At 38.8% G+C, this 26,309-nt stretch overlaps 5 protein-coding genes across 9 annotated transcripts in view; all 5 read left to right on the forward strand.

The window, feature by feature from the left end:
* The window catches only part of fhod3a (formin homology 2 domain containing 3a), a 73,805-nt gene extending 70,779 nt beyond the window's left edge, over positions 1-3,026 (forward strand). For all 5 annotated transcript variants that reach the window (XM_037794361.1, XM_037794363.1, XM_037794364.1 and 2 more), the window contains one exon: positions 1,549-3,026. In XM_037794361.1, the coding sequence (XP_037650289.1) occupies positions 1,549-1,625 (77 nt within the window). In that variant the 3' untranslated portion in view covers positions 1,626-3,026. The remainder of the gene's footprint in view (positions 1-1,548) is intronic.
* Positions 3,027-3,168: 142 nt separating this feature from the next.
* On the forward strand, positions 3,169-5,056 carry LOC119502980 (glutathione S-transferase A-like). The gene is made up of 6 exons (XM_037794367.1): positions 3,169-3,368; positions 4,102-4,167; positions 4,246-4,351; positions 4,426-4,544; positions 4,629-4,714; positions 4,791-5,056. Exons 1-6 carry the CDS (start codon positions 3,201-3,203, stop codon positions 4,921-4,923), a joined length of 678 nt encoding a protein of 225 aa, XP_037650295.1. The 5' UTR covers positions 3,169-3,200; the 3' UTR covers positions 4,924-5,056.
* A 1,287-nt stretch (positions 5,057-6,343) lies between these two features.
* On the forward strand, positions 6,344-10,635 carry LOC119503675 (glutathione S-transferase A-like). The gene is made up of 6 exons (XM_037795563.1): positions 6,344-6,605; positions 8,158-8,223; positions 8,356-8,461; positions 9,112-9,230; positions 9,852-9,940; positions 10,052-10,635. Exons 1-6 carry the CDS (start codon positions 6,438-6,440, stop codon positions 10,182-10,184), a joined length of 681 nt encoding a protein of 226 aa, XP_037651491.1. The 5' UTR covers positions 6,344-6,437; the 3' UTR covers positions 10,185-10,635.
* Positions 10,636-15,580: 4,945 nt separating this feature from the next.
* LOC119503702 (glutathione S-transferase A-like) lies at positions 15,581-20,046 on the forward strand. The gene is made up of 6 exons (XM_037795592.1): positions 15,581-15,843; positions 15,973-16,038; positions 16,236-16,341; positions 17,149-17,267; positions 19,525-19,604; positions 19,724-20,046. Exons 1-6 carry the CDS (start codon positions 15,673-15,675, stop codon positions 19,851-19,853), a joined length of 672 nt encoding a protein of 223 aa, XP_037651520.1. The 5' UTR covers positions 15,581-15,672; the 3' UTR covers positions 19,854-20,046.
* Positions 20,047-21,331: 1,285 nt separating this feature from the next.
* On the forward strand, positions 21,332-26,309 carry LOC119503490 (coagulation factor XI-like). Its single transcript, XM_037795315.1, has 9 exons — positions 21,332-21,475; positions 21,588-21,744; positions 22,628-22,737; positions 23,251-23,413; positions 23,620-23,738; positions 23,838-23,970; positions 24,113-24,219; positions 25,722-25,881; positions 26,085-26,309. Exons 1-9 carry the CDS (start codon positions 21,415-21,417, stop codon positions 26,188-26,190), a joined length of 1,116 nt encoding a protein of 371 aa, XP_037651243.1. The 5' UTR covers positions 21,332-21,414; the 3' UTR covers positions 26,191-26,309.

Here is a 26,309-nt window from a genome sequence, read left to right on the forward strand (position 1 = left end):
AGGCTCAATCACCATTGTGTTACCTCCTTTGGAAATAGATAGTGAGATAATGATAGTGAGCCAGAAAATCTGGTCTTAAGGCCCTTTTGAGACTGCTTTCCTGTCTTTAACTTTTTCTGATTGAGGGTGATTTTGGGCATTCTGATCCTTCCTTGACTTAATGCAAACCTCATTTCAGATGATATTGCTAGCCAGAAACTCTGGTCTTGATTGTGATTTTTAAGGTATACTATGCAGGACTTTCCTTAAAAAAACACTGTAAAGCCTCATACAAAAATAATCCTTCTCAATCATCACTTACGACAGTGGTGTCTGTATCTGCAGAGATCCCTCCCTCTGCCTGTATTTTCTTGTTGTTTTGTTGTGTTTGGAGCATTTCTTGGGGTGTCAACCTTTGGGCAGTGGGTGTGTAGCCCCCATGTACAAGCCCACATCCAAGACAAAGCTACGAAAGTGGCGGACAAAGCACCGGAAAAACGCAAATTTAGAGAGGCGAAACGCCAAGCAGACAAAGCTCGTTCCAAAACGAGAGTAAATCTGGGAACAGCTTTCACTTTTGCTGCTGTATGTGATGCTGCAGGTGGTACACTCTGCTGTGTTCTGGCAACCACGGTCATTACGCAATAATTCCTGCATAGTATGTCTTTAAGCATTCTGAAAACTTGAATATTATTGAATGAGTGAATATTAAAGAACACCTTTCCACTAGTTTTGGGTTAGTGCTGCTATTCGTGCAAGAGTTTGTGCTTGCCAACGCTGCAGGCTTTATTTGTTCAATACTTCCATTGAAACCCCCGTTATTCACATTTCCTTATTATCGAAGAACCATTTATTTATTATTGAAGACTCATTTCTTCGTTATTATTAAGGAGGCATTTTTTCATTGTGAAGACACCTTTGAGATTTGTTTCTCTTAGTAAATATTTCTGCATAGGATGCTACAGGAATGAGTCCTAAAACCCTGAAATGAGTTAGCATTTAAGCACTTCCGGTTCCCTCGTCTGGAAGTCAATGGGTTTTTAGTTAGATTCCTGAAATAAGGTCTGTGGTTAACACAAGCTTAAGAGATTGTAACGTTTTGTTCTACAATTTAAATACGTCAGTAAATATCCCACTTGTGAATTTTGAAGCTTTTATATGTCTTAAGAAAGGCGGATGCTAATATACTCGCGCTCATGCGACCGTGTTGTATTTAGTTTATAGCCTAACGTTAGCTTTTTACTTCTGGTGAATGCATTTACGCTTCAAAAGCGGCGTTAATTTGTGGAGATTATTTTATGGCACAAAATGTGTAAGTATCACAAACGTTTGTTTGCCAGAGTTTATTTTCTGCAATAATCCAAAACCCAATGGAGAAATCCCATTGGCTTTTTGTTGAGGGAACCAGGACGATTCTAATTTCCTGGTTGGCCTACAAAAATATGTCATTCCTGTAGCACTCTATTGTGTGGTCAGGAATTGGTTGTCAGGCTTCTTGTTTATCAGCTGAAGCCTTGGGAATCAGTACCTTCAAGATGTGCTAACTAGTCTCCTCTCCTCTCCTCACAGTGAGGCGGACTCTGAAGAGCGGTCTAACCCCAGAGGAAGCTCTCGCTTTAGGACTCACCGATTCTCCGGATACATAAATGTGATCGTCCAACCTCCCGCCTGTCGTCATCGCCGTGGAAACACAGCTACAATCTTCGAAACGACATCTCTGTCAGCTGTCTGCCTTCGCCACACTTTAGAGTTTTAAGTTATATTTCACCAGTCACAAACCCCTTTAGGTTTTTGCCAGCTGCTAATTTTGCCTGATGTGTCTGAGTGATGAAGCTGCAGCCATGATAGTGTTTTTTTTTAATGCAACACAAAGAAGTGGAAGTGAAGAAAGAGAACTGAAGCATTCAACTTGGCAAGGAAAATTTTAATTGAGTGACGCTGCCTCTACACTGAATGGATAATTTTTTTATCTAAACATGTATTTGAAACGTTGCATTAGTCCAAAAGGATAACTCTTGCTTGTGAGTTTCTGTAGGTGTGGCTTCACCATTTTCTCATTTATTTAAGCTGTGAATTTCGGTTGTAAAGAGGAAGTTTGATTTGTTCCCAAGAGATCACAACAAACAAAGAGGCTCACTAAGAATTATCCTTTGTGAAAAGGCAAATGTTTGCTTCTGCAGCTGCACGTATTGACAAGTGACGAGTGTAGTTGTGTTTAGTAGGAACGTGAAAGGTTTTCAATCTGATGTGCCTTTCATTTAAAAGGGATGATACTGTACCTTTTCGCCATCTTTGTTTCAGTCACCTCCTACTTCTCAGATAACTCACAAATGTCACATTCACAGGTGTAGTTATATCAATTTATGATTACAATTAACTTTTTTTTATTTTGGCAAAAAATATTTATTTTCAAAGCTCGGACATCTTGCACCTTACTCAACATGAATAGTTTCTAATGCTGACATGAGCGACTGATTCAGAACGCAGACAAAAGGAAGTATTTATCTCAGAGGAACTGTTTGTAAAGTGTAAAAAGACAAAAAGATAATGACATTTTTTTTAAAATTTTAATAATCTATTTTGAAGGACATGCGGAGAATTCTGCATAACATGTGTAAATGCCCTCGTCAGCTGCCAGGTACTAAGTACTGTAGTACTACAGTGTGCATGTTTAGTGCGGTTCATGTGATGTATTATTTTTGTAATTTCTGTAGAAACTTGTATTATAGTCTGAGGAGAGAAAGGGTAAAAAGAGGCTATTCTGTGAATTGTAATAAATGAAAGATGTGGTCGTAGCTGAAATATGTGTTGTCGGAGTATCGCTCCGTGCTGAGAGAGGGGAGCAGTGTTTGGGCATTTACTTTGAACTCTGTGGTCACTTTGTATGAACTTGAAAAGTTTGGAGTCTCAGCTGAACCATCTGCTCCTCTCGCAGTACAACGAAAACAGGGAAATATCGCTGCATAAATAAAACCATACACGTTCACTTGAAATGCTGTGTATACACACTCTGCAATAAAAAACAAAAAACATTGAGTGAAAAAAAAGCATGTCATTCTTCTTCATTGCTTTCACTTCTTGAACACGTGGGTGTCTCTGTCCTCTCTATCTGACCAACCTTTGGATTAATGAGGGGCTATAAACTCCACACAACTGCTGCTCACTTTACTCGTGCAGTTCAAGGTTGAGTCCTGTCTGTCTGTACGACCCCGTCTGTTTCCATGGCAAAGTCGATGAGTCTGCTGTGGGGGGCTGGATCCCCTCCCTGCTGGCGACTTATGATCACTCTGGAGGAAAAGAAGCTGCAGGGCTACAAACACAAGCTGCTGTCTTTTGAGGAGGGAGAGCACAAATCCCAGGAAGTGTTGGAAATCAACCCGAGAGGACAGGTAGGTTCACTGCAGCATAGCACAGGATGATCACAAAGATCAAGTAATCAGACACAGACATATTTAAAACCATTCAGTACTGTAAGTAAAATTTAAATGAAAATAAAATAGAAAATGGATCACTAGAAAAAAAAATTCTCGCTTGCCTTTCAGGGCTTCCTAAGAGGCAAAGAAAAAAAGTAACTTCGAAAAATCTGCCTAAAAAAAGAGATTCAGTTGTTTTCAGACAGGAAAAAAAAGTAACTTAGAAAAATCAGCTTAAAAAAAAAGTTTTTTTCTACCTGTTTCACGGACAAAAAAAAATGAAAAAAGTTATAAACACAGGAGAGAAAATGATTTAGATCAGACTTAGAAAATGGATCACCAGAAAAAAAAATATTCGCTTGCCTTTCAGGGCTTCCGTAATAAATAAATAAAAGGGAAAATTAAACTAAGGAGTAAATAAATAAGGGAATTAATACAAAGATAAATAAAGAAGCAAATTAATACAGAAATATAAATTTATGGCACATTTTACCAGTTAATTAATGGCTATATTTATTTTTAATAAATTCTTGCTATATTTAATGACTTTCATTTATTTATTGAGTCATTCATTTATTTATTCATATATTTTTCATTTTTTAGTTTCCGTTCTCCATACATGTAACGATGCACTTGTGGCACAAACTGCACTGCACAATGCCAACTTAAAATCCTGCCTTCTTATGCCAATATCATGTCTTTCTGCCAGCTTCCTGCCTTCAAACATGGAGACAACATACTGAATGAGTCCAGTGCAGCATGTTTATACCTGGAGGTAAAGTGTAAAAACAAGATATGTTTAATATTATACTGAAATCATAAGCCTGATCTTTATGTTTTCTATTTGTGACAGAATCAGTTCAAGTCTCAGGGCAACAAGCTGATCCCTGACAGTCCTGCAGAGCAAGCACAGATGTTCCAACGCATGATGGAGGGTCTCCCATTCACTGATAAACTCAGTAAGGTGCACACAAATACCAGAATACCTCCTGAACACAATCACACACTATTCATATTGGATGATCTGTCTTAGATTCAGTCATCTACTATGAGTGGTTTGTCCCTGAAGAGGAGAGACATGATTCTGCTGTGGAGAGAAACAAGGAAGCTCTGGCCACTGAACTCAAACTCTGGGAGGAATACCTGCAGAAGGTATAGAGCATTAAAGTACACACACACACAGTGTATATGTGCACCCACTATGCTGCAGTCTTTCATTTTGATTTCTGCATCAAGGTGGCTGCAGGCTCATACCTGGCGGGGGCCTTCTCTTTGGCTGATGTGATCGTCTTTCCAAACATTGCTTATGCGTTTCGTTTTGGGTAGGTGACAGAGTTCAATGAGCGTAGACTGATTTTGTTTTACCAGTGAAATCATAACCTCATTTCTTCTCTTTAGGCTGTCTGTTGGACGTTACCCCAAACTGGCCAAATATTACAGCCTGCTGAAGGATAGAGCCAGCATTAAAGCCAGCTGGCCCCCACACTGGCTGGCCTGCCCAAGGGGTTTTGACATCCTCAAGGATCTCTGAAACACACACCTTCACCTTGGGTGACCAGATCCCAACAAACCAAATATGGGACAAAGTATGTTTGGGACATGTTACCAATGCTGAGAGGTAGTCTAAAATGTTGATATAATGTCTATCTAACTTGAATAATAAACATTTCTATTCTGCCCCTTATCTTGTAACATCTCTATGCTTTGCCCGAATGCATCCATAGATCTGTACACATTTTCTATGTTTTTTTACATTCTCTGTTCACCGTGTAGGCATGTGAGAAAAACTAAAATTATTATTATTTTTTTAAAATCTCATCACAAAATATCAAGTCAAATAGCAAAAGTCTCTTTATGTAATGCATAAATTGGCTAAGTACTATAAGTTAAAGAAAACTTACAAGTATACTTGCAGTAAAAACTAATAAAATAGTAGTTTACTGAGAGTATACTTTAAAGTGTACTTTCATAAATTAAAAAGTGGGCTACAAGCATATAACTAGTAAACTAACAGCATACCTATAAGTTCAATTGTAGTATAGTTCATAATATAGTTGCAGTACAAAATACGACTTAGATGTGAACTAGTTGTGTACTCAAAATGTACTATTCTTACACTTAAAGTACACTTAAAAGTATACTTTTATAAACTAAAAATAAAAAAGTGGGCCAATTTAGTCCCAAGAAGTATTAAAGTATACTACTAGTCAGGGAATGAAATTAGTACCAGCCACCTGCCACAGGGTAAATGTTGACTGTGGCAGGTCAAAATTTCAGGGCACCTGCCACCATGGCAGAGAGGTAGGTAATAGTTTACATGCAAAGATTAACTCAGTCAATGCTTTATTGTATTTGCAAAGATATGCGTCCTCTGTGATAATGCAAATGCAGATCCTACTAATCTGATTTGCATAAAAAAGTAAACTTATTCTTTACTCAGATTGTATTCATATGGCGGTATGTTCTTCATACTATGACAGTTAAAAAATGTGATAAAAAAAAATATCGCCTTACTTACAGTACTGCAATATATCGTATCATAATGGTAACCCCTGTACCATGATACGTATCGTATCGCCAAATTCTTGCCAATACACAGTCGTGTTTATAATTGTAAAGCGTTCTATATAGATTTCAGAAGTGGTAGACAAAAAAATTGTGTGGCTATCAGAAATGTTCAGTGACCAGTGGTCACAGTTGTAGAATGAAAAAAAATATATTATTTTTATATATATTTTTTTATTTTAATTATTTCGAAACAAATTCTGTATTTATTTTTGGTATTTTTCCAATGGAATTTATCTCAAATGGGACCAAAAGTAAAGATATGATGAAGGGAAATTATTGCAAAGACAACACGTTGTTGTAGTACCTCCTTCCAACCAGTAGGGGGCAATGAACGCTTCTATTATAGCTTGAGATCCCCAAGAACTGTGGGAAGAAGAGTAACAATAAATCCCTTGTATGGTGCGCAGTTGGTTTGCACAGTGACAGCAGAAGAAAGGTTTGCTCACTCTACTCAAGCCTGTCAGATCTACAACCACCATGGCCCAGGACATGACTCTGCTGTGGGGCTCCGGCTCTCCTCCCTGCTGGAGGGTCATGATCGCTCTGGAGGAGAAGAACCTGCAGGGCTACAACCAGAAACTGCTCTCCTTTGAGAAAATGGAGCACAAGTCCCAAGAAGTGCTAGATATAAATGCCAGGGGACAGGTATGGAGTAGAGTTAGTTAGCTTTAATCCACCCTAACCTGTTAAATAAATAGTACATTAACGTTAGACTACCGGTCAGCTATAATCCCACTATGTTTATCCTCCATGATAGGTGTGCTGTTGGCAAAGCCAAACTCCATTCAAAATCTGGTCTATTCAATGTTTTACAGTCTACCTGCAAAAATGTTTACTTGCTGAAACATGACTGAAGGCTTTAGACGAATCACATGGATGTGCTTTTTAATTCGGCTTATATTAAATTTGACCATGCAGCATTTTTTTATCAGTAAAATTTGGATTTTACTCACTCAAGTGCCTTTCACATAAACGCCCAGCAGAGGGCGCCAACGACAGAGCTATAATAATAATAATAAAGGGTTTCTACAAGAGGTGTGTACAGCTCACTTGACAGTCTTAATTCGTGGTTTATGGTTTTACTTGACTGGATTTTGGAAAATAGTTTTGCCATATAGACCATGTCACAGTTGTAAACGTTGATTTTCCTGTTGCAGTGTATGTGACAGACATACATTGACAGGAAATAAACATGGGCTTAAGCCAGGGGTCAGGGGTCAACCTGCGGCTCCAGAGCCACATGTGGCTCTTTAATTTAAAAAAATTTGTGGGAATGAATAACTGTTTTTTGTTTTACTTTTTTATTTTTATTTATCATTGTTGTAGGTCTATGGCACGACGGTACGACGGAGCATTAGGGCCACATTGAGGAGGAAAAAATAAATCTGAGATTTCGAGAATAAAGTCACAATATTATAAGGTGTTATTTTCTTTTTTTCTCCCAAAGTTATGACTTTATTCTCGTAATGTTACGACTTTTTTTCTCGTAAAGTTTTGACTTTATTCTTGTAATATTACAAATTTTTTCTTGTAAAGTTAGGACTTTATTCTCGTAATATTATGACTTTTTTCTCGCAAAGTTATGACTTTGTTCTTGTAATATTACGAGTTTTTTCTCGTAAAGTTATGACTTTATTCTCGTAATATTATGACTTTTTTTCTCACAAAGTTATGACTTTATTCTCGTAATATTACAACTTTTTTTCTTGCAAAGTTATGACTTTATTCTCATAATATTAGGACTTTTTACTGGTAAAGTTGTGACTTTATTTTCATAATCTCAGATTTTCTTCCTTCAATGTGACCTCAAATGTTGTGCCTAGCAACACAATTCCGATTGAAACGATCTATATATGCTGTGTCAGCTCAAGCAAACGGGCACCACTACTCTTTATTTGCAGTAAATAAGCTATTTGTACTGTACAGTACAGTCATACTGCCTTGGAAAACACTACACACACTTTAATACTTTCGTTTTACTTAGCTAACCACCATGTTTGTTTTGATTTGTTTGAGTTAAAACACGTTGTAGTCATGTAGTTTCTGTTCCCCAAGAGCGTGACAGCTCAGCAGGTTGTTATGATTAGCTCCCAGTGGCATTTGCATTAAGACATGGCTATATGGCGATAACACTGATAGCAGTTAACCGTTGAATAGAGTCTATCTTGTTCACATTATAACCTGTTTTATTTTTAAGCTTCCCTCTTTCAAACACGGAGACGTCATCGTGAATGAATCCTATGCAGCTTGTTTTTACCTGGAGGTCAGTAGAACCTGTCCATCGACTAACAAGCACATCAATTTAAAAAGCAATTTTACAGATAGTAACACTAAATTCAACATTATGAAGTGTGATATGTTCAAATGTGTGTGTTTTTTTCTCTCTCAATGGCAGAGTCAGTTTAAGTCTGAGGGAACCAAACTGATCCCAGACAGCCCGGCAGAACAAGCACTGATGTACCAACGCATGTTTGAGGGTCTCTCATTCTACGAAAAACTCAGTAAGACAAATACATTAAAATCCCTCAAAATCCCTTTTTAATACAAACATAGCTAATCGTTTCTGGCAGTTAAAGCAAAGCATAATCAAAATAATAATACAAAATCAGTAAATCCCATTAAAAGACCAAAACCAATATTACTTAGTGACATGTTTCATTGTTATGATGAACATGGGCACATAGATTATTTTGAGTCACATACACTGACCCGGTGCTGAAAATACTCACTGCAACAAATGTGTGTTAATCCGCAGCTAAAAATAATCCCCCCTTTTTCACCTGTTTGAGTAACGATTGCTAAAAACTGCAGTGCCCAGTTGTTTGATGAAATGATATGGCATTTAAAAGATATATACAGTATATATGTGTGTGACCTGCTTTTCATAGGATATATTTGACAACAAGAAAAGATGTAGAATAATGCAACTTTATCTTTAAACAATACATTATTGATGTTTGAAATGCTTCACTTTAAGCAATACTTTACGCCAAGGAAATGAGATCAAACACCCAGTGAAGCCACTATCTCTTGAATGTGTGTTTGTGTGCAATTATGGTTAGGGTAAGTCTCCAGGAAATTAATGTAAGTCAATGTAATGTCATGTAATGGAAAGTGATGGAAACACGACTGTGTGTGTGTATTTTTCTAGATGCAGTTACCTACTATGACTGGTTTGTCCCTGAAGGAGAGAGGCATGACTCAGCACTAAAGAGAAACATAGAAGCTCTGACCACCGAAGTCAAGCTCTGGGAGGGTTACCTGCAGAAGGTAGAGTACCATATGCAGTATACAACATATTCTCATCTCAACTCGTCACATGCTGACGCTTTATCAGACCCCTCGATGTCCCCTTTTTGCTTGCAGTAAACACATGCTTAATGTTGTGAATTAAACAAAAACACTTGCTTAGGTTCAGGCAACAAAACCCCTTAGTTAGGTTTAGGAAAAAAACGACATAGTTGGGCTTAAAATGTCTACGTTTGTACAGTGAAAATGACACTGAACATTGTGAACACAGGACACGAACGATCAGCTGATGGCAAAGTGAAAGAAAAACGTAACGCACGGGACACGAACAGTGGTCTCCTGGATGAAAGCCCTGTATTGTTGGGCACATACACCTCGTGTCTCTTTCACTCTTTAAACTACGTCACCACAGCACTTTATCTGAGCGTTTACTGTTGCCGTGGATGGGTTTATATTGTTGTTAATGGAACGCCAAGTGCATCTCCTACCATCGCTAAAGGGTGCGGCGGTATTGAACAAAGCGTCAGTATTTGAATCCCTCAGAATGAGAACGGGCTGGTATATACAGTACACACCTTAACACAAACAAACTCAACATTGACACGTTCAAATATGCTTTATTTTTCACCTGTTTCTTCCAAGCTGGGCTCGGGTTCTCACCTGGCGGGACCATCCTTCTCTCTGGCAGATGTGACCGTTTTTCCAACTGTTGGTACTCTTTTCAGATTTGGGTAAGTGGGAGAAGGCGGTTTGCGATTTCCAGAAGTCACAGAAACAAAATAAGTGATGTATTTCTTCTTGACATTGCAGCTCAAATGTCTCCTATACGTTCTTTTCTTTAGGTTGTCTGCAGAGCGTTACCCTAAACTGGGAGAGTATTACGCTCTGCTGAAGGAGCGGCCCAGCGTCAAAGCCAGCTGGCCTCCTCACTGGCTGGAGAACCCCAAAGGACAAGACACACTCAAAGACATCTGAGATCCACACACACTTTTAAAGTCACGTCTGCCCGTAATGTTTTGGATTCTATAAAAATGGTTTTGTTCAATAGGGAAAAAAGTGTTGAGATCACAAGTATGTTCTAAATATATTAGTGTTACAAGGGCAGAATGTGCTTGTTTTGTTTTTTTTTGTCAAACTAGCTTTTATATTTAGTTTAAAGGTTTTTGTCCATCATATTTCTGTCAAATGTTTGATACAAATTTGTTAATAAACACAGGCTATGTTAAACTACAACATGTGATGTTTCCAGGGGGACAAGCATAGGTAGCAGGCAAAATGTCACATTGTGATATTGTTGATATAGCAACTTTTGTTGCTGAGATACATGCCGTGTATCTACTAATACATGTACAAGTCACTATAACAGCAGTTTCTAATGCATTTTGAGTCATCCTAGGAAATAAATTGTTCTTGTACTAAATAACCACCACTACAGCGTGTCTTCATTTCAACATGTCCTCTAGTTTCTCATTACACCCTGCATTGTGAACCAGTATATTGGCTCTACAATTCTACCGTATCATGGGTCAAATAAAACCATGATGTCACTGCTGGAGGCGGGAAGTCTAAGAGAGTAAGAGTGAGAGTAGTTTGTGTTAGAGTTTGGACTTTTTTAATCCCACATCTCAATACAAAAAGGTAGGCAGTGTCTTTGACAAAATGACATGGTTTTATTGTGTCAGTGGCTGTGCCTAAACTGGTTTGCCCTGCACAAAGGGTAAGTGAAATGCCCTGTGTTATCATGACTTTGCATAAATGGGATTGGATCATTTACATAATGTGAGTGATGAGAACTTTACGGAGAGACGAGCTGCCAGCTGCATCCAGTCTTAAATTACCATCAGGTGTTCCCGGTTGCCTTAACGACCACCTGCAACAATAACACAGACAGGTGAACCACAGAGCGCTCAATATGACACCCCAGCCTTCAACACAGCAGAGTGCACATCTTCTTTTAGAGATTCACAGCAGCTTCACTGTGTTGTATGTTGGTCTATATCACTTTAATACAAATAAATACACTTGTGCATCTGCAATGTAGAGGTGTTTTTACATGCCTATAAACTTGGGTTCAGCAGCTTTTTCACAGTTCTACTAAGTAGAGCAACTTGTGCAAAGTGACACCCTGTTTGCTCATCTTGACCCTTTTATCCAACGCTACCTGTTGAATGTTCTGGATCTGTGTCTGGGCACATGTTTAGCTCTGGTATGTGGCCTTGGGGCTTTCTCTGTTTTGCCACATCAGGTGATGATTACAGAGGCAGTTGGTATTTTTATATGGAAGAGATAAAATAAGTCATGTGGCTGCCCCATGCAACCAAAAGTCTCTGCTGTCTGTGCATCATGAGATATACTGTTAACTGTAAGAACTATGAAAACATTTACGTGATCAAATAGCATCTTCTTATTTGCCATTATAAGATCAGTTTCTAGAAATCAAACTGATTCCTGGCAGGACAAGCACTCAATAAGACTCATACATGCAGGAAAAGTCTGCAGACACATTTCCCGCTCTTCATGACATTGAATTAATGCTAAATATTGATGATCACATGCTGATAATAAGCCTACAAGAGCAAATGTATGATATCCAAAGTAAAAGTAGTAGTAGTAACAAATAGTGGCATTTTAAGCCAAATATTGAAATGTGATTTTACTTTGGAAACCTGACCACAAAAGGCCTCAAGTAACTATCTGGGCGATCAGAGAACTGCATTCTTGCTACGGAGCCTCTGCATTAAAAAGAAAAAACTACAGCCTGAATTTTGTGTACCACATTTATTCATTCAGCCTTAATTTACACAGTCCAGTGGGAGCCGTCCTCTCTTATTTGCTTACACCTTGTGTACACAGGATACAGACCAACATATTAAATTTTGCATGGGCACTCTGTGTACACAGGACACAAACCAACATATCCAAGCCAATGCATGTGGAGCAGAACCTGGGCGTATCAGTTGTATTGTAAACACCATTGCTTTTCGTCCTCGTCAATATGCTTTGTCAATAGAAACTGTTTGTCATGCCAGTCAAGCAAAATGAAGCAGATGAACTGATGACTCATGCACACTCGCAGGTCAAGAAAGACAACCTCCACACTGATGAAGACAAAGATTATTTTTTTTTAGTGGCAAGCATTTTAGAATGAAGATGAAATGATATGAAGTGGTGGAATGTCACCAGACTCACTCAAAGTCACACACACCACCTACACTCAGACCAAATGCTCTGATGGGTTGTCCTTAAAATATGGAGGAACTGTAAAATAATCTTTTTGTCTAACTTCTCAGAAAAGGCTCGTTTTTAAAATCTTTACTGAATTAATCAACAATCACAATATACCAAAAAGTGAATACTTAAAGGTCACGTATCATGCTCATTTTCAGGTTCATACTTTTATTTTGGGTTTCTACTAGAACATGGGTACATGCTTTAATGTTCAAAAAACTCTTTATTTTTCTCATACGGTCTACCTGAATATGCCTGTTTTCACCTTCTGTCTGAAACGCTCCATTTTAGCGCCCGTCTCTTTAAGCCCCCCTCCCGAAAAAGCCCAGTCTGCTCTGATCGGCTTGTGAGAAAAACATGGTGCACATTTGCAAAGGTATTTCCATGGATGTGTAAAGAGAACTGTATACAGCGTTGGAGGCGGGCTCCCATTCATTCCGATGAGTGTTGCTCAGTGGCGCCTGAAGCCAAAATGGCTTGACTGCCAAGTGATGAAGTACCCAGATCTTATGCGATCTTACGCAACCTGATTGTCTGATTTCCCACTGTGTGGGTTGGTAGGCACTCCAGATACCCAAATGTATGTGCACAAGCACTGAAAAGTGAGTTTTTTACTTTTGTTTTTCTTCAGTTTAATTTAGTTTAATTGAAATCCCCGAGTTTCATTTTTTTCCCTTTGTTCCAGTATACTTTTTGTTAATAAATGCCACTTATTTTTGCACTACTCCTGCTTATCAACCTGGTTCTTCAACATCCCTTTTAAAAGTTTTTCTGGTGCCAAACAACTTCATCTGCCCTTTATATGGGGTGGTGGCACTACAGACCTCCATAAAAAAAGAGGTTGAGGAAGATATTTTCCTCACTGTAGCCCTTCTGTTGTACAAAAAACAAACTGAGGCAATTTAAAATACTCAACAGATTATATTACACTCCATCACGGCTATATAAAATGGGCATAAGGGATGATAATAAATGTATAAAATGTGGTGCTGCTGAAGGAACTCTGCTCCATCTGTTGTGGGACTGCAGTAAAGTTAAAGAACTTTGGTTTGGCATAACAAAGAAAGAGATGATCCACACTAATTTAGCCATCTCACTCACAATCACAATCATGTATACTGGGAGATTTACATAACTTCAGCAGAGTATCTTTAAAGAAAAAAGATCTTTCTCTCGTTATTTATGAACACAAAGACGGTAATCATGAAAACTGGATTGCTTAAGGGTTGTGCAAGCGTTTTCCCTTGGAGGGCCAAAACTGAAACTTAATGGTGGACTATGGACCAAAAAGCAAACATCTCAGTATTGTATTTTATTGTATTGGTAACTTAAAATGCAAAATGGTAGGCTACTAGGATCCCAAGTTCAATTACTTGAAATGCCTTTTGTCTGTGTGCCACTGTCCCTGCCTTTCCATTTTATTTCTCAATAATTAATAATTAGGGGTCCTACATAATTAAAGAGCATTTTACCTCACAAAAATAAAACAGTATAAACAGCTATTTTTTATTATATAAATTCATTTTCAAACTAATTTTTAATTTCTTTTTTGCTAGAAACATCTGGTGGGCCAAATCAAACCTTATGGTGGGCCAACTTTGGCCCATGGGCCCCACTTTGGGCAGCCCTGCATTAAATACACCAACTACGAAAGATTGGATCATTGAAGCAATATATATATATTTTTTTTAAGTTGGAAAAGTTAGCTTTCACACTGCAAAATAATGAGACAGAATATGCTGAAACATGGGCGACAGTGGAAAAGTACTTAATGTCACTATAAAAAAAAAGAGGAAGGGAGAAGAGAAAAGAAGGAAGGAAAAGAAAACAGGTTTAACTAGTAACTGTTCTCTTCTTTTTCGGTCAGTGCTGTTCGAAAGTATTAACATTGCATGTTACCTGTGCTATAAGATGAAAGTACAGTGAAAATTGAAGGAAAGTAACAATGTTTAGGACTTCTGTTTGAAGGGTGCATTAGTAAAGGGTCGGTTTAGATTTGTATATTGGTTTGGAGGAGGTTTGAAATGGCAGGATGCATTTGTGTGTTGATTAGTTGTTGGAATTTAGGTTTAGGTTTGTATTTTGTGAGTAAAAAATAAAAGGAAAAAAACATTCTCAGAAAAGATTGCTGGAAGGAACAGGCTTCAGCAAGACCACATGTTTTTCATGTGATGTCTGCAGCTTTCTTTCATGCAACAAGTTGTCTTTTGAATGCAGACTAAGATAGCATACTGGCAAGAGATTGTTGATAGTTGATACTGGCAGCTACTCAAGTGCACAACGTCCGGAGTTCAAAGACTGACACGGACAAAGAGGCACAAAGAAACTGCAAATTATATGTGAACAATGTGAACAGTTGGTGCTTATTTATAAATGGGGAGAAATTATATTGGTAGTGTCTTTTATATTCAGGTGCAACTTGATCGTTTAGTTGTAACTGCCAGAGCTGGTTTCCCTGTGTGTGCAGGGGTGAGTGAAAAGTGCTGAGTCACCGTGAGGTTTCAACAATCAAATTTCAGCATGCCGTAAACACGCACCGGGAAATAATGAAGTAAATCACTGCAGGAATAGTTTGAAATTAAAACAATAAACCAAGATAATATTGGTTTCCACAGATACACATTATCTAAGTAATGTTTGTAGGAATGTTATAATAAAACTGCTGTTCAATGTAAAGCTCAAACTCACACTGAATAGATTAATTACAATAATAACCCCCGTGGTTATTACTGTAACATATAATTATGTTATCAGTGCACAAAATGCATTATGATTTCAGTGTTGGATTCATGTTTTTTTTCCTTATTGCCCTTAAGTCTGCATGGCTGAGATCAAAGAGTATTAATGCAAAGCAAGAGAAGTCTGTCCTCCTCATGCTTGACTTTGCTAATGCCTGTGGCTATAGGCCACAAATCAGTTTAATGCAGTTATGAAATATGCAGACTTTCAATCTGTCATCATGTTGCCTTCACTGAACAGAAGGGGAGTGTAACATGCTTGAAGGGGAGTGTATCATGCTTGCGTTGGGTGTGAGCGATCTTAACATGTCTTAAGTCACAGATCTTTGGTGATACACACACAAAAGTGGGATGGGACTAAACTCCACCAATGGATGCAAAGGGCTGGAGCTTGTGATAAAAGCAGACATCTGACACATTCAAGCTGCACTCCGTCTCCCACCACTCACAACTCCAGGTGCTTTCACTCTCAGGTGCAGCAGTTTCACTCTACAACCATGACCGCCAAGGACGTGACTCTGCTGTGGGGCTCCGGCTCTCCTCCCTGCTGGAGGGTCATGATCGCTCTGGAGGAGAAGAACCTGCAGGGCTACAACCAGAAACTGCTCTCCTTTGAGAAAATGGGGCACAAGTCAGCTGAAGTCCTGGCCATGAATCCCAGGGGACAGGTAAATCTTTAAACATTACAATACAAATCCTCTTATACTGTCAGTCTGCTTGTTCCTGATATGCACACATTGTAATTTTAGTAATAAAAATAATGATACTTAACGTTTTCATTCCTCTCTGTCTTGAAGCTGCCTTCCTTCAAATATAAAGACTACATCCTGAATGAGTCCTACGGTGCCTGCATATACCTGGAGGTAAGAACCCCCTAGTTAATGTTTTATGCAGCCATATGCCACCAAGGAGTTAATAAGTAGGAGGGATGATTGTGCTGTGTGTCTTGGACAATGCCTCCAAGACAAACAGACACCCTACACCTCCTCCAGAGGAGAAGAAACCTGAGCACCATGTAGCCGTTCACAATGGCTGCTCTTTTCATGTCTCCCAACAACAGAACCAGTTCAAGTCCCAGGGAAACAAGCTGATCCCTGACTGCCCAGCTGAGCAGGCACGGATGTTCCAGCGCATGTTTGAGGGTCAAGCGTTGAGCCAGAAATCGGGTATGTTAACCCTGACGTGCAAAGAAGAAGTATTTCACTGTGGTTTTGCAAACCGAGATGTAGCCTTTGACCCTGTAAATCCTGCATATTACCTAACCAGGCTACTACAGCTTTATCTCAGTAACAACTTTATGTCTTAGCTGAGGTTGTTGCCATTTAGGAGTCTGTCTTATGGGATTTTGAGCTGCATCGCTCTTGGCAACAAACACTACGCACCGAACTGCCAACTTTACACCTCTGAGACTTTGTGTCTTCATCTCCTCAGAGGGAGCTCAACTTCAACTGGCTCCCTCCAAGGGACCTGAAACACACGACATGAACTAATGAGCTGTGCATTCACATAATTAAGCCATGCATTAAGTCTGGTGCACCCCTTTTAAAAGAGGTTGAAAGGTCATAATAATCCCACAAAGGATCACATGCTCAGCTTGCATGCAAAGCTTAAGTCATGAGACACGCAGGTTACTTCAGATTTTGGAGAGGCGTCCAAACAGGAGAGCGTTGCATTACCAAATACTTACAATCAATTTGTGCATAGTCAGAAACACAGTTCAGTAAACATGGCATTTTCCAAGTAGGCTGCTTCAAACTTTATTTGAACCACTTTTACTATCTTCAGTTTGAAACTGATGTTATGTAATAATGTCCGGACTGACCCCACCCTTAACTGCCAGAGGAAATTAACGCAATTAGTCTAAGCACAGCATGGGAGTGGATGTTAAACAACGAGTGGATAGATTTGATTGATATCTGTCATACCTCCGAGAGCAACCGTCACGACTGAATGCCTGTGTTTACATTTTTCAGGGGAGGTCATCTACTACACCTGGAAGGTGCCGGAAGACGAGAGACACGACTCTGCCATTAAGAGAAACAAAGAGGCTCTGACAGCTGAGATCAAGCTGTGGGAGGGATACCTGCAGAATGTAAATCTGAAGATTATAAACTACTATAGGCCTACCCTCAAACAGACAAGATAAAATATATAGAGCTGCAGAGGAAGTGACACATGATCAGGGTTTGTTAGAACACCGCAATGTTGGATGTAAGCGAATGCTGTTCTGTAAAATTTTAGCAGCAGCATATTGAGTTCGATAACAAGATTGAAACCATTCATGTCTGTATGGTAAATATGAAGCGTACCACCAGCAGATAGTTAGCTTAGCTTAGCACAAAGACTGGAAACTTGGGGAAACAGCGACCCTCCCTGGCTTTGTCCGAGGGTAACAAAAAAAGAACTATAAGAATACACTACCACCACCTATAATGGTCCTCTGTCCTTTCCACGCTTCCCATTCATTGGCTAAGTAAGCAGCCGTGCAATGCACTCTGGTAGCGCGGCGGCGTGATTCGAGAGATGGGGCGTCATTTGCATAAAGTTGAGGTCTAGGCTACTTTATGCAAATCGCGAGCGTCCGACGCAAGTCGCCGCCTCTGGAAACTCCCGAGAAACTTTTAAATTAAGTCTTGTCGATCCAAAATAAAGACAGATTCAGAAACTGCATGGCTTTAAATGTTTTCAGAAACACATTTCGGTGAACTATTTTCGTGGTATAAGAGAAGCAAGTTTCCGAACGAGCCGCCATGTTGGTTCCGGTTTGAAAGCTGGGAGCAGCAGCCCACGAGGGAAAGCGTTCGTCCAAGGTGTCGAGTGCCTTGTATCTAGTGGCGTCCAATGCTGGGAAGCAAGGCGATCCCTTGCGTTAAAAAACGCCCCTGTGGACATGCACCATCAAGCTTACTAATTAACACTGTATATCCCGCTTGTTTAATCTAATCTCTTGCTATACCTGAAGTGTAAAAATGGCAAGTTGTGGTTTCAGATGGGGTTGTGTGCTGGACTAACCAGGAAGTCACTGCTCCTGGCCAAGAACTAGTCCAGCGCATAACCACCTGTTGTTACTACAACTTACTGTTTTTACACTTTGGTTTTTATACAGATCAAACAAATAAATAAGATATAACATGCAAATTAGTGAGCTTTAGGGCGCTTTCACAGCCAACATTTAGTCCATTTTAATCAAACTCTGGTGCGGTTCGTTCAGGCAGTTGTGAACGCAGATCAAAACAACCGTTTGCTTGACATCTGGGCCGAAGAGAACATACAGAATATGATAAATAAAGTCTGCAAAAATAGTGACATTTATGAAGTCATTAGAGATAAACTGGAGAAGAAAGGATTTGTGCAGAGTCACTGTGAAAAAACTCTGACAGCAATATTTCAAAGTCTGCGATTCTCTGCAAAGAAGCGGCAGCTCTCGAGACGAAAAAGATAAATTCGCTCCTTCGTACACGCCCCTCAGTAAATCATTTTTTAAAATTTGGTCCACTTTAATTTCTGCACTGTGAAACCGAACCAGACTAAATAGAAAACAAACCAAAAGTATAAATTTTCTCTCTGATTCGGACTAGTCAAATAGACTATGGCTCTTACAGGTTCTGATTGGCACATTTTGGTACCTTCAGACAGAGCCAGACTAGTTGTTTCCAGTCTTGTTTGCTAAGCTAAGTGGCTGCTGACGTTAGCTTCATAGTTAACAGACAGATATGAGAGTGGTATCGATCTTCTTATCTAACTCTCGGCAAGAAAGCGAAAGCGTAGGCCTATTTCCGAATATGTGGAACAGTTTCTTTAAAGGCACATGCAATATATTTTAGCTAGCTACTTTATAGCCATCCATCACAGCTAACATTTATGTAAAGTGTAATTGCTAAAGGTCCAGTGTGTAGGAATTAGGGGGATCGAACAGCAGAAATGGAATATAATATTCATAACTGTTTTCATTAGTGTATAATCACCTGAAACTAAGAATCATTGTGTTTTAGTTAGCTTAGAATGAGCCCTGTTGCACCGCCATGTTTTTTTTTACAGTAGCCCAGAATGGACAAACCAAACACTGGCTCTAGAGAGAGCCTTTCACATTTTTGCATTACCTGAAAGTCACCGAAATACTCTGAAATACGACACGCTTGGAAAGGGAGGGGTGAGCAAAGGGGTATTCAGTTGGTTGCAATCTGCAACCACACCACTAGATGCCACTAAATCCTACACACTGCTCCTTTTAATAGGGATAATAGCAAATGAATGCAGACCTGTTGAGCAGCAGAGAGTATCTTGGTTGTTAGATCTGCCCACCAGCACATGACTGAATGTGGCCTTAACTAGTTTTATTTGTCTTTTAGGTCTGTTTCCTGGCAGGAAAGACCTTTTCACTTGCTGATGTGATTGTTTTCCCAAGCATCGCTTATCTCTACCGTTTTGGGTACGTGGATTGAATCACTAAAAATGACTTTATACTGCTTGACAAAATGAATGCATGTATTACCAACAAGTGATACATTTGTAATATGAAGTTCACACCAACTTTTCTCCCTTCTATAGGTTATGTGAAGAGCGTTACCCTAAACTGGCAGCTTACTATAACAAACTGAAGGCCAGAACCAGCATCGCAGCCAGCTGGCCGCCTACCTGGAAGGAGACCCCGGGACAAGACCTACTGAAAGACATCTGAGATTCAAACACACATCGGCTGACACACTGGAACTGTTCCTGTTGTGTAATATGTAACCGCTCCTTGCATTGCACTAATGCATTTTTAAGAAATATGCATTTGCTGTCAATTTCATACACAATTTGTTTGTGACTTAAACTGCAGATTATTCTTTTTCGTGCTGTAAACAAAAACAATAAAAATTAATTTTCAATTTTGCGTGCTTTATTCATTTCAAGGTCAGATAGAGCCCATGTTTGACAGGAATATGCTGTGTAACAGGGAGCAATGGTATTAAAATGTAACTGTAGATTACTATACCAAGATAGACATCAAAACTGGTCTCTCACGGGAAGTTTGAAGTTTTGACAGCAGAGGTTGCTAAACTCAAATAAACCACTGCTGCTTCTACTGTTGCCATTTGGCTCTTTGAACTTGCAGCTTTCCTGTTATTCCATATATGTCCAAAAGGTGGCAACACACTGTACAAACAGAACATGAACTTGAACTTTCATACTAAGAGTAAAAAGAGACATTTTGAAATCTGCCTGGGTTAAGCTTTTTGTTATACTGAGCTGTTTACCCGTACAAAAAAGTAGTATACTTAAAGTTTATTTTATGAAGTATACCTAAGTAAAGTTCAAGTATATTTCCCAGAAGTATACTTTATTTAGTAAGTATACTAATATCAATGTAGTATACTTGTAAGTGTACTTTAAGTGTAAGAACAGTAAACTTTGAGTACACAACTAGTTTACATCTAAGTTGTATTTTATACTGCAACTATACTATGAACTATACTACAAGTGAATAGGTATACTGTTTAATAGTTATATACTTGTAGCCCACTTTTTAGTTTATGAAAGTAAACCTTAAAGTACTCCCAGTTTAATAGTATTTATACTGCAAGTATACTTGTATATATTTGTAGCCCACTTTTTAACTTTTTAGTTTGTGAAAGTTATACTTTAACTTATAGTACTTTACAACTTTCCACTTTACAAGTGGAAAAATGATATTGCACAGTGAGATGAATATTGCACTGTATGGATTACACCTGAGTAGTAGTAGTGATGGTATGCGATACTGATCTGCGATAGCGCTCCTTCACAGACTCCGGGTGGAGCAGCCTGTCCCTGAAGGAGCTCTCCAGTGCTGTGATAGTGTCCTGTATGGGGTGGGAGTCAGACTCCATCATGGATGACAGTTTAGCCATCATCCTCCTCTTTTCCACCACCTCCACTGGAGGGGGCATCCCAGGACAGAGCTGGCCTTCCTGATCAGTGCAGTGATAGGATTCAGCATGCCATAAAAACAAATGCATACTGGATCACATTTACATTTCAGGTAGGGAATAGGTGAGCAGGGCAAAAGTAAACAGAACACTGTTAGAACATCCAAATGTTGATTTTAATCTGGACTTTGAAAAGCCAACAGACCTGAGGTCATAGTTCGTATGGGACTACCTATAAAATTGACAAACATACAAATGTGGGGACTGCGAAACAGTCCTTTGACCAACGTGCAGTTGCAGAACCAGCTCTTTTACTGCAGTTGTGCTTCAAGAATCTTTACTGAGAAGATGGGAACACATTTGATTTTGGTGGGTCTGCTGTCTATCTGCAGCCTCTCCTTTGGTCAAGGTAATACATACATTATATATTGTAGTTTCACCACTTACATGCGGTAGAATGTATTTAATATGTGTGTATTTATACATGTAAATGTGCGTGTTTCCTTTTCCCATTTCTTCAGAATGTAATCAAGAGCTTCTAGGGAATGTGGATTTTCCGGGAACAGACATCAAATTCATCTACGCTGCTGATGCAGATCACTGTCAGAGGCTTTGCACCCAGCACCCCTCCTGTCAATTCTTCACCTTTATTCGGGCTGACTGGACCAGAGATAACAGGTACAAAACAAGCAGTACACATGTAATTAGAAATAAGTAAATACTTATTTCTTAAGTAAGTACATACTTCTTTCTATTAGTAAATACTTATTTCTTAAGTAAGTACATACTTCTTTCTATTAGTAAATACTTATTTATTAAGTAAGTACTAATTTGAAAATACTTATTTCTTAAGTAAGTACTTATTTCCAAGAGTAAATACTTATTTCTTAAGTAAGTACTTAGCTCTATAAGTAAACACATATTTCTTAAGCAAGTACTTATTTCCATAAGAAAATACTTATTTCTTAAGTAAGTACTTATTTCTATAAGTAAATACTCATTTCTTAAGTAAGTACTTAGCTCTATAAGTAAACACATATTTCTTAAGAAAGTACTTATTTCCATAAGTAAATATTTATTTCCTTAAGTAAATACTCATTTCTTAAGTAAGTACTTATTTCCATAAGTAAATACTTAATTTTTGGTCAAAATACATTTTGATCTTTGAAAATTGGAAAGTTGGACCAAAAAAGAAATTCCAACCAAGGTCACAAAAATGTATGAATTTTAAGTGTTTAAATCCAGAGCTACCGTACACTACCATAAATCGAGAAGGTGCTGGATGCAAAATGTAATATAAATGAAAAAATCTATTATCTAATCTCTTTTAGAGGTGTTATCTTTAAAAACTGCTGTATTTGATTATTATGTAATTTTCATGGGTACTTACTATTTGTCTTACTTACTGAGATGACCAACTTTCCTTTTCAGTTTTTTAAAAGTTTTAAGTCAAAGACACTAACACACACACACAAACACACACACACAACCACACACACACACACACCCACACACACACACACACACACACACACACACAAACCATCTGCTCTCTCTGCAGGCACTTCTACTGCTACCTCAAGTCCACGTCCTCTGGACAGCCCAATGTTCGGACTCCTCTACTGGGTGTCACCTCTGGATTTTCTCTGAAACCCTGCAACGCAGATCTACGTAGGCTCACAACCATTTTAAACCAGCAGTGTTGAGGAGTAATTAGTTACATGTGACGGAGTTACGTCATAAACGTAATTGTAATCATTTACAGTTACTGAGAAGAAAAGTATGTAATTAATATACAATTACTAATCAAAACGTTGGTGATTACAAAGGGGTTACATCTAAATATATGATTTTTTGGTTAAAAAAGCTTAAAATATGGAATATAACATTTAATGCTGTAGATTTGTTCCAATCTCAATTTAAGTTTTATTGAAGAACTTTTGAAAAAAAAAAAAAATTCTCAGCTTTATTGCCCAGTTTTATACATGTGTTCGAAATGTAATCAAAAAAGAATCAGACGTAACAAGTAACATTACATTGGTTAATGTATTAAAATAGTTACATTACTTATTACATTTTTAACAGGGTAATTAATCTGTAACCTAATACATTTCAAAAGTAACCTTCCCAATACTGTTGATTAGTGATGCATGGTCACACTCCTTTACTCTGTCTACATCCTAGAGCCTTGTTTGCCTAAGGTGTACCACGACACGGACTTCCCAGGTGCAGACTACCGACAGTTGTTCACAGCAGACTATGAGGAGTGTCAGAGAGCCTGCACACAGGACCAGTCCTGTCAGTTCTTTACTTTTGTAAATGGGGTGTTCACACCAGAGAAGATCAGGTAAAACTGGATCATACACTGCTGTTGAAATTCAATTGTTTTATCCTCTCCTACTAGCTATTACATCTTCGGATGCACTGGACATAAACAGTGATGGTACCTTCAAGTCTAAGGTTTATTCCAACCAGTAAGATGAAAGATTTTGGCACCTGCAGGGTGGCGACATGGAATAGGCTCTAACTATGTTGTTTCTTGTTGTGTTTTAGGTACAAGTGTCATCTTAAATTCAGCTGGCCAGTACCAATAACTCCTACTCCAGAAAGAAAGGCTGGTCTAGTATCTGGATTCTCCCACATCTTAGAGATAACTCAAGATGTTAGCACAGGTACACAAACATTCATTCATTCATAGAAAAAGCATTAGGAAAACATTCTGAAGGTTGTTTAGCATGCTCTCTTATTGTAATACCTTTGTTTTTGTACAGCATGTGACGGCAAGCTTTTCCCAAGCACCGACATCCCAGGAAATGACGTCTTGGCTCTTCCTACTGTCTCTGTTGAACACTGTCAGGTTTTGTGCTCTTTTCATTCAAGCTGCACCTACTTCTCTTTTGTCAGGTAGTCAAATATTATATAACTTTTTCTTCTCTCATGTGTCCAAATACAATGAGCAATTAGAAAGTGCTGAGTTATATCAGCCTGTCATTGTTGCTCCAGCAACTTACCTGACGGTTTCATTTTATTTCTGTCTTTTTTGCAGTGCTGACTTCAAATGCTTCCTGAAGTACAACAAAGATGAAATGGTGATCAAAGCGAAAGATGGAGTCACATCTGGGATACCGGCACGCTTCTGTCAGCTGGACACCAGTATGTATCACTAATTAACACTAAAACTGTGAGAAAGGCTTTCAGTAGACCATCATAGACCATCTAAACTACTTTGGGTGTGTGGATCAACTAACTGAATAACTTAACGTATCTTTCCCCTGTTATTTTTAGCCATGCTAGCAGCATGATTCTATAGATGGAAATGTATCGGTCGGTCAGTCGGTCAGTCGGTCTGTCGGTCACTCGGTCACTCGGTCACTCTTGTTTTTACTTATTTAGTGAAATATCTCAACATCCAACAGGCTCTCTTCCCAACTCATCACATAGGCTACCACCAGTTCTTGGCGTCATGCCCCTTCTTGGTGTAACTTTATATTCGGTTTCAAAACCACTCTAGTTACCCATGGCGTCACTTTAGGATTAGGCAACAAAACCACTGTAGTTAGGTTTAGAGAAGAACTACATGGTTGGTCTCTGTTGAAACTACATCACCACACTCCCGGCACACTTTCTCAGAGCGTTTACTGTTGGCGCCGATAGTTTTACCCTGTAGTTAATGGAACACCCGGTGTGTTTCTTACCGGCGCTAAAGGGTGCCGTGTGCGGTGGTACCGAACACCGACGGCTGACGGCCGTGACAAAGCCTCGGTATTTAACGCCCTGGGAATGAGAACGGGCTGCAGTATCTACTGGTTGAATTGACTCAAAATTTTCTACAGACATTCATGGTTCGCAGATGATGCATCCTAATGACTTTGGTGATCCCCTGACTTTTGAGTTGAGGGAAATCTCAAGTCTCAACGATCATGAATGGATTCCCATAAAATTTAGTGCACACATTCAGGCCATATTAAAAGAACTGCCTCCTTATTTATGTTTCATACTGACTAGCAGTAGCTGCAACCTCTGTTCATGCGGACAAATTCGATACATCCTTCCCAGAACCTGCACCGTTTTCGGTGAAAACGCTTTTAGTTTTCACCGAGATTTTTGGACCCTCATCTTAGTGTGAGCTACAGAGACATTTTAAACTAGATTATTTTACAAGCATATATATATGCTAAAAACAGGATTAAGTATTGAGCACTGAATGTACTTCCTACATCCTGTTACTTAATGACACTGCTGTTTGTTTTAAGTCTGTTGTCTCTTTTATGTGAAATGTTTTAAGGTTTTTATGTTGTTTTTATTTTTAAAGTATGTTATTTGCTCTGTGCCAGAAGTACAAGTCTAAAAACATTAGTGGAATGACAGAAGACCCTATGTGATGAAGATGTTGTGCCAAAGCTGGACTTTTTCTTCATGTTTCATCTGTATTCATGAAAAGACAACTTTCACTGAATGGCACAATTGTTCAATCATTTCAGAAACAATGATAACACCCATTTTCCTCTAACATTGTATGTATAGATGAGTGACAAACTCTTATGCGATCTAGTACAAAGACCAAAATCATTCAGCGCTTGTATTTATATCTATCCTTAAGTTTATTATTAGTGAAGTATTTCTGTAGTTTAACCCTGTTCCTCTCTGCTCAACAGAGTGGGTTACGGTGGCACATGAAGGCGTCGATTTACGAGGTTCTGACATTCGTTTTGAGCTGATGGACGATGCGGACGCGTGCCAGAGGACCTGTACTGAGGAAACTAACTGCCAGTTCTACACCTACGTCAATGAAACCTTCTCAGACAGAGCTTACTGGTACATTATTCTATATGCATGCATTCAAACTTCCATAAACACAAATATTATAATTTTTTTTACGAAATTTTAACAGTTCAGACAATACCTGGAAAACATTCAACTTGATCATCAATCAGACACTATTGTAGCATTTTATAATGTGATGGCAGCTGTATTTATGATGGACGATTAAAGATGGTGTTATTGATTTTGGGTTCTAGGCGCCGCTGCTATCTCAGGCGTGCCATCACCCTGCCTGCTCCTCCCAAAGTTACCAAACTGGCCAATGCGGTGTCAGGCTTCAACCTGAGGAAGTGTGTGACCTGAGGGAGTGCTCTACACACACACACACACACACACACACACACACACACACACATACAGATGTTGTTCTGCAGATGACTCTTTTGTGTATAAACAAAAGCAATAAAACAGAAAGAACATCA

This window comes from Sebastes umbrosus, chromosome 15, assembly GCF_015220745.1.
Source record: "Sebastes umbrosus isolate fSebUmb1 chromosome 15, fSebUmb1.pri, whole genome shotgun sequence".
NCBI classification, from domain to species: domain Eukaryota; kingdom Metazoa; phylum Chordata; class Actinopteri; order Perciformes; family Sebastidae; genus Sebastes; species Sebastes umbrosus.